The 12,966-nt window shown below is 45.4% G+C and overlaps 1 protein-coding gene across 1 annotated transcript; it reads left to right on the top strand.

Moving 5' to 3' along the window:
• The first annotated feature begins 486 nt into the window (after positions 1-486).
• Positions 487-8,794, top strand: LOC132937067 (proteoglycan 4-like). The gene is made up of 2 exons (XM_061003896.1): positions 487-882; positions 6,637-8,794. The coding sequence occupies exon 2, from the start codon at positions 6,642-6,644 to the stop codon at positions 7,368-7,370; it is 729 nt and encodes a 242-aa protein (XP_060859879.1). The 5' UTR covers positions 487-882; positions 6,637-6,641; the 3' UTR covers positions 7,371-8,794.
• The last annotated feature ends 4,172 nt before the right edge of the window (positions 8,795-12,966 follow it).

Here is a 12,966-nt window from a genome sequence, read left to right as displayed (position 1 = left end):
TTTCATACCCCTAAGTGATAAGGGTTGTCCAGAAAAAAATAAAAATAATAATAGTGTATTATATATTGGTTTCTATTAGTTAATGGGGCATGTTTGTTGATTTGTATTATTATTTTTTGTCAAAATATATACATAAAAAAGAATGTTTGTGTGTAGATTAGACTTCTGGGAAGAAGATAGGCTAATTTAAAAAGGATAAAATTTGGTTTTTTTTTATTCATCGGATTTTAGTACGGTTAGGTTAGGTTAGGATTTTGTATTGATTGATTATATTAATCCACCGTAGGTGGTATAAAGTAAAAACGACAAACTTGGTATAACTTTGATACTTTAGAGTTAAATCATATACTTATGTACAAACAGCACGGTGACGCGGTACGCAGCGGCCACCAGTACAAAGTACAGGTACCGCAGCGACCAGTCTACACTTTTCGTCAACCGCCACTACGGGCTACAGCGCGACAACGCCAACTCCCCCACCACGCCACAAAGGCACAAGGTGGGACGGGAAGGCGAGTCGCGTAGAACGAGTACCGGCCGTCGTAGACCTACTACTAGCAACGTAACCCACGTCGTGAGCACAGCCACACGACCGCAAAGAGAGAGATCTATATTTTCATATAGTCCGCCGTCATTTTGTGTTCTTTTTTTTTATATCTTTCTTTGCTACATATATTCATATATATCTACGTATACCCGGTACGGGGTAGAATAAACCCAACCATCGACACCCGAAATTGTGTTTGTTTTTTTTTACGCTCGAGTGTGCCACCCAACGTACCACACCAACGACCGGCTCTCCGCGGACCACCTACCACAACCGTCGTAGCCGCGTCAAATTGGCTCCCCGCAGAGGAATCATCGCCTCAAGACAGCGTAAAGGTAAGAGTTTTTTCACGCTGACACATACCTCGGTAGATTGCTTATATTAAGTTAATATTAAGACGTTTAGCCAGGAGTGTGTTTGCCGGTTAGCTAGGATTCCCAGTGAACATTACGTAAGAATTATTTCTAGCACGTAACAGGGAATCCCGCGCAGCCGTGCATAACCGTGATACGGATTGGGAAGTAGTTATATAACAACCGCCACCCCTCCGCAACGCCTACCTTTCGTCCCGCGACATTACCGTCGATAACAGCACAGCGCGCAGGCCAAAACCGGTTTCAGCCGCTGCAGCCGTCAACTGCCGCCGCCGAGTACGTCGACCCAGTTCTGCTATTCTGGGAACGCAACGGCGGCACCGTCAACAGCTGACCTACTAACGTAATCGCTGATAAACTTCCGTAAACAGCGCACAAAATTTACGTCAAAAAAAAAAAAAAGTCTCTAAACCACGTACACACACCAAACACAAGCTACCTCACCGACCAACTGCTTAACGACAGCATTTGTAATTAAATCATACATAATGACTGGTAAAACGTTACAACAGTTATCGTCGGCGGAGCTGCGTAGCGAGTGCTCGGCCCGCGGACTCAGTGTGTCCGGGTCGAAGTCGGATGTGTATGTCAGGCTAGAGGAGCACCTTAGGGAAAGCGGACTAGTTCCCGAGAACGTGAGGTTCGAACCAGTGCAGCCCCCAATCACAGGATTAGGGGACGGTACTGGACAACAACCACACGTTCGATCAACGCTGTTAAGCGCGGACGTCAGTCAGATTTTCGGACCATCGGCTAGAGGTATCTCGACAAGCCATACGGCAAGTCAAGGACCAACGGACGATCGGCCAGAGGACTGCGACAACCAGCTGACCATGCAACAGGGCCAGTCCGCACACCCATTAGATACCGACATTTTCAAAACCGCAGCGGAACAACTGCAAAAGTTAAAACTGGCGTTGCCACAAACGAACGACACAACGTCGTTCGAGGCACGCCTAATGGCGCTCGAGGCAAGCATGACGCGGTTCTTTACGGAATCGCGCACGACCACCACGCAGCAGCCACACGACTTTGCAGTCCCGCGGTACACCAACCACCCGTCACCCGTACACAGAACAACTCGCACACACGATAGTTACCAGTCGGGTAGGTCGTATGAGCGCAACGAAGGCGGCGCTCAGCCGAGCGCCAGCCACACTGCCGCCACGAACAACCGACCGTTCTTCACGCGCGACGGTCAACACGACTATACGGGTCACACCACACACACGTCACAACACGCGTCATATGAAGCACGCGTACAGGAACGTTCGGTACTAATACCGTACGAGGACTTGCGTACAGCAAGAGCCTCGTTACCCGAGTTCACAGGAACTAGGGCCGAGGACCCCGTACGGTTTATAGACAATACCGAGTCGATTTTGACGCAAGCGCGTATACACCCATCGGGTTGGTGCAGGGCGGTCGAGCCGAAATTAAAAGGAACGGCGAGTACATGGTACAATTCTATCAGGGCACTCGACCTATCCTGGACAGAATTTAGGGAGGAATTTTATGAAAATTTCAATAACGCCGAAATTCAGTCTCGATTGCGCGCCGACATCGTGTCAACACGTCAAACGCCCAGACAGTCGTTAACGGAATTTGTGCTGATTAAAAACCAGCTGGCGCGCCGCGTAAATACCGGCCTATCCGAATCGGAATTGGTAGGTATTATCGCCGGACTAACGCGTGACACTTTCCGCACACACATACGTCTACACCGGCCATTGACGTTCAGCGAGCTGCGACGCATCGCAGGCGTTTTGGACCCGGTAACGGACAACACCAACCCGCCCCCACAACAATGGGCCCCTAAAACGAAAAAAGTGGTGGAAACCCCACAAACAGCCCCCCCGGTCAAAAAAAAATTTTTTGCAAAAACAACTGATAATACACCACCGGGGCCGTGCAGATATTGTGGGGAACTCCATTGGAACAGTAAGTGTCCAAACAGACCGACCACGTCGGGAAACGGCGGGGGAGTCGACGAGGACTAGTCCCCCTCATCGACTCATCACCACCCCCCCACTCATCACCACCCACTCTCGGTAGTACACACGGAAAAAATAAGCGTAATCGAAAAGCGCGTAGTTCGGTAATTCAACACACAGAACAACCAACTACGAACATTTTTTCCGTCCAATCACCACTCGGCACCCGTTCACAGACCCCCAACCTACACCACCCCACCATTGAACACACTCACCTCACCGGTGACACGTGTGTTCAACAACAACCGGCTTATGGGGCAGCCACAGGTGTAGGGACAAAGGCAACAGAGACACGGGTGTTCACCCACACAGGTGACGGGGACACAAGCACACACACCGCGCTTATCCCCGCATTAGGTCAGTCTGCGCACGTAAGGCAACAGGCGAGCAACGAGGCAACCGATGTTGACAGTATGGTCATGGCGGTTAACACCACCGACCAGACAGTCTCCATCGCGGTTCAGAACCAGTTGTCCCGCTCGACCAATTGCAATACGACTAATAACGGTACGCGAACATGCCAAGACAAAATTCCGACCCCCGCGGTCGAACTCGAATTTCCGTCAGGCTTCGTAACAGCCCTATTAGATTCGCAGGCACAAAAATCATACGTAAACCCGACAGTAGCCCGTAAATACGGCAAAACACCCACCCACGGACCAACAAACACAGTCCGGATGGCGGACGGTCGCACTGCAACAACCAGTGGCACCTCCACATTCGAAGCTAGGATAGGTACACTCGATATAAAATTCGAAGCGACCATCCTAGACAATTTGTATTGCGACGCGTTACTAGGACACGACTTTCGTGTTAACAACGAAGTCTCTTGGGATTACGCCGCGTGCACAATTCACATGGGTAAGCAAATTCGTACGTCGACATGTTGGAAAGGGAAATCTCAACCACCCGCCACTCGTCCCGACCTGTCACAATTAGAATTCGGAAACGACCCCGAAACACGCGCGAAACTAACCAAGATTTTAAATAAATACGCGGTAGTATTCAGCGAAAAAGTAGGACGTACCAAATTAATTGAACACGAAATTCTGCTAAAAGACCCGTCCCCAATCGCGCTCAAACCATACCCATATCCGCAGCAGAAACAAACTGCTATCGACGATATGGTACGCGATATGGAACTCCAGGGGCTCGTAGAACCAAGCACCTCACCATGGGCCGCACCAGTAGTAATGGCAAAGAAAAAAGACGGAACTTTTCGTCTCTGTGTCGACTACAGGAGGCTTAACGACGTTACGGAATCCGACGCGTACCCTATGCCAGATCTCAACAAAATGATTAGGCAAATGCGGGGCGCGAAAATATTCAGCATTTTTGACCTTAAGTCGGGGTACTGGCAAGTGCCGCTACACGAAAATGCACGAAAATATACGGCATTCCGAACACGTAGAGGTCTATATCAGTTCAGAGTCCTCCCCTTCGGTCTAAAGAATAGTCCAATGACTTTCGTGAGACTCATGAACGAGGTCATGAGGGGGGTACCAGGATGATTTCGTACAAGTCTACCTGGATGATATTGTAGTATTTTCAAGGGACGAGTACGAACACCAGGCCCACCTAGACAAGGTTCTCGAGCGGCTCAAGAGGTTTGGACTAACGTGCAACACAAAAAAATGTAAAATCGGTCTACGCGAAATTTCATTTTTAGGGCACATCGTAGACTCGGAGGGCATACAAAAACAACCGGAAAAATTGGTATGCATTGACAATTTTCCGGTTCCCAAAAAGGTTAGGGACGTACGTAAATTTTTGGGCGTGTGCAACTGGTACAACCAGTTCGTAGATAATTACGCGGATACCATAGCACCACTCACTAATTTATTAAAACAGGGAGTACGGTGGAAATGGACAGAGGTAGAACAACGCGCGTTCGAAACAATAAAAAACGCGCTAGTCACATCACCAAAATTGTCGCCACCCGATTATAGCAAACCGTTTTGTCTGCAAACAGATGCAAGTGAAATAGGAGCCGGTGCGGTACTTTTCCAACGGGGTGACAGACCGGAGGAAAGACGCATAGTGTCCTACGCAAGCAAAAAGTTTAGCGAAACGCAAACAAGGTACGCCGCGGTCGAACGCGAGTGCCTAGCGATAATCTGGGCGACAGACAAATTCCGTCCATACCTAGAAACCCGACGTTTCGAACTCCTAACCGACAACTCGGCACTAACATGGTTACACAGGGCTAAAGACAAAAATTCAAAATTAACACGTTGGTCACTACAACTAGCTAATTTAGATTTTAGTACGGTACACGTCCCGGGAATACAAAACGAAGCACCAGATTTGTTATCTCGTGACCCGGCACCGGGCACACCTGTAGACGAAGATCGACTTGAGGAAAAATTGGTAGGGGCACCCACAGCGCCGACAACCAGTGTTGACCTCGAATCTGACCGAATATTTTCAATGTTCGATAACCACGTTAGTGACGACACACCACTCACCGCGACGACTCTCGAAAAATGGCAGTCCGAAGACGCCACAATCCGCGAAGTAGTCGCCGGTCACAGGTGGGACGGGCCAGCGCGGAACACTAGGAGCACAAAATCGGGAACAAACGCATACGTTTTTTCCGAAGGTCTCTTACGCGTAAACGTAGGCACCCACACACCCGTCGTGATACCAAAAACCAAAGCACAACATGCAATTTGGAGGTGTCACGATCACGTCTTATCCAACCACCCGGGCTGGAAAGAGACGTACCGGGCGGTTCGACAACGGTACTATTGGAAAGGTCAAAAAAACGACGTCAGGTTATATGTCGGTGCGTGCCACGTATGTGCGTGCACGAAACCACTAAACTCACGTCCAAACGACCCAATGCAACCAAGAACCCCCCGTGAACCATGGGAAGTTATCAGTGTCGATCTCATGGGCCCATACCCACGTTCTGGTAAGGGAAAATCGTACATACTGGTAGCAACCGACTGTTTTAGTAGGTGGACCGAGGCTTACCCCTTAGGAACAGCAACCTCTAAAACAATAATCGAAACGTTAGAACGCGAGTTCTTTTCGCGTTTCGGTTACCCCCGCGTGTGTCTCAGTGATAACGGCCCACAGTTTGTGTCAAACGAAATGATGAACGCGCTAGAACGCTGGGGGGCACAGGGTTGGACGACCCCAATCTACCACCCGAGGGCCAACCCAGTCGAACGCCGTAATCAAGATTTAAAAAAAGGGTTACGCGCACAACTGGTAACGGGCAAACATAAATCTTGGGACACGAAACTACCCTCAATCCTATTTTCGATACGGAACAGGTGTAACGAACAGACATGCTACCCACCCGCGGTCCTTGTCCTCGGCAGAGAGTGCAAGAGACCCGGAGACTGGGCGCTGTCTAAAGCGGCGCCGGTACACATCAAAAAAATACAGGAAGAGAGGGTAGAGCGGGAGAAACGTATTTTAGGCAAAAAGGTAGTGGTAGAACCAAGCACGAACACCGGCACACCGGTGAAGTTCGGCAAGGGCGACGTAGTCTACTACAAAGCACACCACTTATCTAAGGCACACAAAGATTTTCACGCCGGTTTCGCACCAAAGTGGTGGGGACCGGTAAGACTGGCGAAACAGGTCGGGAAAGGAGTCTTCCAAACCGACCAACAACCACCGCGGAAAATACATGTGTCATGCTTAAAACGGGCACCGATAGGCCAACATTAAATAAACAATTGTCTGTAATAATAATCATTTACAGACAACATGACCGGCCAACAGCAGGAGAAGTGGCAGCAGGTGGCCGAGTTAATCCAACGGCTGGGGCTGGTATCCGGTGGCCAGGATGAGCCGCGAACAGCCGCCCAGGTCGCGAGGATGACTACCCGCCAACTCCTGCAGGATCCAGTGCGGGCGGCCATCTACAACCGGGGCTGGGCGGACCGTACGATGGACATCCAGCGGAGGTTGCGGCCACACCGACCACCATCAACATCAACACCCGGCAGCCGCACACCGTCCCTGACAAGGCCACCACCCCCAGCAACGACACCTGCCCCCGTAACACCTGCGGAGCCGGCACCGGTACCCAGGCAAACGGGGGTACTCCCCGGCCCAACGGGAAAGGTGAGGACGGAGGCGCAGCAGGCACGGAACCGCCGGAAATTCCAGCAGCTAAAGGAAAAGAGGAAAGCCAGGGAAAGCGAGGCAAGCCAACAACGTCGGCTTGCCAAGCAACCCGCGCCAACCTCAGACCCGGAAGCAGCCGGCACGCCTCCGGCCAACCCAACACCGATGGAGGTGGACAAACCGGCATCCAAGGACGGCAAGTCCGAGGAGCCGGGACAGCCCACCAGCCAGGAGTCACCAGACCAATCAGAGGCCACGGTGGACATAACCGAGGCAGATTGGCTGGTGGCGTTCGAGGGGATGCCGGAGTTAGACGACACACACTCGTTCTACACTCCGGTAGGGTCCCCAAAACACCCCCAGTAACACACACGGGCGCGGGCAAGTCTACCTCAAGCGAAAGCCAGAGGTAGTACAAGCCACCCCCTCCCCTAATAGCACACAGACACCGGTACAAGTGTACCCCGTGTGACGGTTTGGCGGGGGAGTATGACGCGGTACGCAGCGGCCACCAGTACAAAGTACAGGTACCGCAGCGACCAGTCTACACTTTTCGTCAACCGCCACTACGGGCTACAGCGCGACAACGCCAACTCCCCCACCACGCCACAAAGGCACAAGGTGGGACGGGAAGGCGAGTCGCGTAGAACGAGTACCGGCCGTCGTAGACCTACTACTAGCAACGTAACCCACGTCGTGAGCACAGCCACACGACCGCAAAGAGAGAGATCTATATTTTCATATAGTCCGCCGTCATTTTGTGTTCTTTTTTTTTATATCTTTCTTTGCTACATATATTCATATATATCTACGTATACCCGGTACGGGGTAGAATAAACCCAACCATCGACACCCGAAATTGTGTTTGTTTTTTTTTACGCTCGAGTGTGCCACCCAACGTACCACACCAACGACCGGCTCTCCGCGGACCACCTACCACAACCGTCGTAGCCGCGTCAAATTGGCTCCCCGCAGAGGAATCATCGCCTCAAGACAGCGTAAAGGTAAGAGTTTTTTCACGCTGACACATACCTCGGTAGATTGCTTATATTAAGTTAATATTAAGACGTTTAGCCAGGAGTGTGTTTGCCGGTTAGCTAGGATTCCCAGTGAACATTACGTAAGAATTATTTCTAGCACGTAACAGGGAATCCCGCGCAGCCGTGCATAACCGTGATACGGATTGGGAAGTAGTTATATAACAACCGCCACCCCTCCGCAACGCCTACCTTTCGTCCCGCGACATTACCGTCGATAACAGCACAGCGCGCAGGCCAAAACCGGTTTCAGCCGCTGCAGCCGTCAACTGCCGCCGCCGAGTACGTCGACCCAGTTCTGCTATTCTGGGAACGCAACGGCGGCACCGTCAACAGCTGACCTACTAACGTAATCGCTGATAAACTTCCGTAAACAGCGCACAAAATTTACGTCAAAAAAAAAAAAAAGTCTCTAAACCACGTACACACACCAAACACAAGCTACCTCACCGACCAACTGCTTAACGACAGCATTTGTAATTAAATCATACATAATGACTGGTAAAACGTTACAACAGTTATCGTCGGCGGAGCTGCGTAGCGAGTGCTCGGCCCGCGGACTCAGTGTGTCCGGGTCGAAGTCGGATGTGTATGTCAGGCTAGAGGAGCACCTTAGGGAAAGCGGACTAGTTCCCGAGAACGTGAGGTTCGAACCAGTGCAGCCCCCAATCACAGGATTAGGGGACGGTACTGGACAACAACCACACGTTCGATCAACGCTGTTAAGCGCGGACGTCAGTCAGATTTTCGGACCATCGGCTAGAGGTATCTCGACAAGCCATACGGCAAGTCAAGGACCAACGGACGATCGGCCAGAGGACTGCGACAACCAGCTGACCATGCAACAGGGCCAGTCCGCACACCCATTAGATACCGACATTTTCAAAACCGCAGCGGAACAACCGTCGTAGCCGCGTCAACGGGGTCCGCGATCTACCGCAGGTAGATTGCCTACCTGATAATATACTGCTGCAAATTAGAATTTTGATTCCGGGCAACAGAAAAGTTAAGATAAATCTAGAACATCATACACCGAATATTAAATAACGCATTGAACAAAGTTTGAGTCATATACAGTTTGTACATTTAACGGGTCACGAAGTGCACGGGATCAGCTAGTATATTAATATATATTTAAAAAAAATGTAAATATTGATTAGAACATTTCGAGTCATTCAGTTACTGCTTATAAATACATAGGATTATATTTTATGCTTATATAAGCATGCTCAGTTCCATTTGTTTTCCTTTAATTATACAATTATTCAAACTGTGATATTTTGAACTTTTAAATATACCAACTAAAAGATAATTTTTTCAAATTCTTGAATTTTTTTTTGCCACCTAAGGAGTGTTTAGTGGGGATACATACTTCTGTTTTTAAATGAGAGCCCCCTTTTTTACTGAAAATTATTAAATAATATCAGTGCATAATTTTTTTGTAATTTTTGGACGTCACATTTTATTGTCAATATATATAATAGTGTGTATAATACAAACGCGTACTAGCTAATGTTAGTATCATACAGGGGCGGCGCTACACTGGGGCCAGTGTGAGCAAGTGCCCCCTCCCAACATTTTATTTTGCCCCTCCTTTGCCCTACCCTATATTATTTATATTAATTTAATACTAATAACTAATGGTTTGTTGGTATTTAGATATAATCATAATAATGAAATAAAATAAATAATGCTAACATAATAAATTGCATTTATTGATTTTTATTTTAATAGGTTATACCAATATGTTGCGATTTAGATACTTAAAAAGCCCTCTCTTTATTTGTTTAATATTGCAATGAACATAAAATATGAATGTGCTTATAACACATGCCTATGTCACAAGTCATATAACCTTATTACAAGTTTATATAAAACATATTATACTTTAGGTTGTACCTTATACCTACCCTGGATTTCATTATGTTAAAAATATGTAAGTAAATAAAGACATTTAATTAATTAATTATTTAATTATTTTTATTTGATTATTTAGAAATATTCAAAACATTTTAAACTATACTTTCTGAATGTATGATATAAGAAAATTAGTGGGTGATCGAGTAAAGATACATAAATGCCCCACCAGAAAAAAAATTAACCCCGTAGCACCTGGCACCGCTACTGCATGGTATCATAATACACAACAGATGTTTTGAGTCAAGACTAGCTTGCACCGATGTGTCTGTATATCGTGTCTGACTTTTTTGCCTTTGATCGTAAAAAAATTTTACAATCTGGCTCTAAAATCGTCCATTCTCAACTACACAAATGTACGGTTGATAGGATCTGTTTGAACAATAGTATAATTTTTATTCTCTAAGTATCTACCATTTTAAATTTGGTAAAATCGATGGTATAATACTATAATGTATTTGTTAAAATCACTTTATTTCCCTTACACGTTATAATATTATGCAATTAGGGGTGGATCTAAAAATAAAAAAGGTTTGTCTGGGTACACTTAATTATATGATTCTTATAACGGCAAAATTTAGAGGGGCATGGGGTCTAGGGCTTATATTATACAAAATATTAATATACCCGTGCATCTACGAAAATAATGTTTTCCTGAGTATTTTCCTGCTTTTTGGTAATTTCTAATAGTATAATACTATACTTTATTCTAATAGTACTAACCACCACTCTTTTTGGTCTCCCGATTCCAGATGGTAATAACAATTATACTTATTTTTGTCATCAGTTTTAGTATGTGTTATTATTTTGTATATATTAACTATGGATTTGTGTATACCAGTTCTAATAACTAGTATTATGTTTATCGGAACATCAACTAGTGTTTATAATATTAGATATTTTATTTATTTATGATTAATACCAGTTAACATGGCTTGAAGCACATAAATAAACATTGACCAATGTCAAAAATAATTATATATACTTTAGTTTGAAATAGGTAAGTATAGTTAATAAATACAGCACTATTTTTTTATTTTTCAAAATTTGTTCTCTGTTTATATAAAAATAATACTAAACTATTTATAATAGTACAAATTAAATCCATAATTCACCGTGACTCAAAAAAATAGTTTAAATTTTAATATTATAAATAAAATATATAAGACTTCACATAGCTAAATACGATTATTTGTATAAATAAAATGAAAATACAGTACGTATTCAACTTTCGAACGTCTGACACGTGTGTATCGTGAGTGCGTCTTTATCAAGCTTCCGATACCATTTCCATATCACCTCCACTCTACAGGTAATATGAACATAATTTGACTGTAAAACTCCAGTATGTCCTTCAACGCCACCAAAGGGCACTCACCTAAGTTAAAATCTACAAACGTAGATGCAACCGCTAAAACTCTCAGAAAAATACAACAAACACACCTATAAGCAAGACTACCAAAAAAAATACACCGCCAACTAAACCCAATAACCCAAACACAAAATCACAATCCATCCAGAATACATCATTAGCTAGCGATAGCGCGGTCGCTAATCGTAGTACTGCCGCCCTCCTATCTACATCACATAATACTTCTTCCGCTAATGAACCCATTAGCAATATCGATAACAACCACACCGTATTCAATTATTCACCGGTCCCCACTGCATAAAATAGTCCATATAATCTGAATAATTCACAACACAATAAAAGCGATACCACATTTGCAACAATCACCGCAAATGATAAAACACCGTCGAGAGACCAGGCAATAGTCTTCAACTCCATTGACGGCATCCCACAAAAAGAATATGTGTTAGCAATCGGGAAAATAGTCTCCACTAGAAACATCACATTCGTATCTAGAATTTCTAACAATTGGTTCTGCATATTCCTGCCAAGTAAACAAATTTTAGACAACTTGACAGACACACACCCCTCCATAACTATAGACAAACAGGAGCTTCAAATTCGCAGACTCAATTACCCAGCCAAAAGGATAATAATATCTAATGCCTGTCCTTCTGTCAACAACCAAAACATCCTCGAACAACTTAAAATGCTGAACATCACCCCCGTCTCTCAAATTAGCCACCTCAAAGCTGGAATATTCGCAGAAGAATAGATGACCACATTATCAGTTTTTTCCGACGGATGTACATAAAATATGACGATATTCCAAAAATCCCAAGCTCACTATTAATCAATGCAAACGATTCACAATTTTGTATTTTTTCACGGACGACAAAATAACATATTTCATCTGAAAATCTACGGGACACACTTCTTTGACGTACAAAAAAGCAATTCTAAACAGCATGAAAACCTCTTCCACACCACACCAGACAAAATATGTAACCAACATTAATTCTACGCCAGAAAACCAAAAATCTGACCAAAACTCCCAACCGCCTAACAATTCTTCAATGCTCACTATCACAGACGAAACTTCCCTAGATTGGAACAATGCCAACGAATTCTCAGGTCACAAACGCCAGGCCCCACCAACAACAACCTCCTCAGCCCTTTCCAGCCCACTATTCACAACTACCCAAGAGACACTCCCTCAAGAGTAAAAAAATCAACTCAAAAAAATCAAAACAATCGAACAAACCATTACATCTGAATACACTCCAACCAATCAAGAATCACTTTATACTCAACCGGAAGCAATGAACAAGCCAGAAATTCGCTCCCGCTCAAATTCGCGCAAACTTTTTTCAGAGGACTTGGACACGCACCTAGACCCCATCAGCCACATTTTTGAAGAGCACAATCAAACTAGTTTAAACTATACACAATTTAAACATATAATAGAAATTATTGCTACACTTGAACACCCTCTAGATACAATCCACAAATACGAAACCACAAGAATCATATATTTGAATTACTCGAAAAAATCAGACCCTCTCTTCTAACCACTAAAGCTAAACACAATATGACTCGGATAACAGGAAAACTCTTTAAAGCAATAGAAAATGAAGCTTTAGAGGAAGCCACAGCA

This window comes from Metopolophium dirhodum, chromosome 1, assembly GCF_019925205.1.
Source record: "Metopolophium dirhodum isolate CAU chromosome 1, ASM1992520v1, whole genome shotgun sequence".
NCBI lineage: Eukaryota > Metazoa > Arthropoda > Insecta > Hemiptera > Aphididae > Metopolophium > Metopolophium dirhodum.
This window is presented reverse-complemented; position numbering and strand designations above follow the sequence as displayed.

Bases quoted from the DNA above. Each gene is read 5' to 3' on its own strand.
- LOC132937067 (XM_061003896.1), top strand. From the start codon at position 6,642: ATGACCGGCCAACAGCAGGAGAAGTGGCAGCAGGTGGCCGAGTTAATC.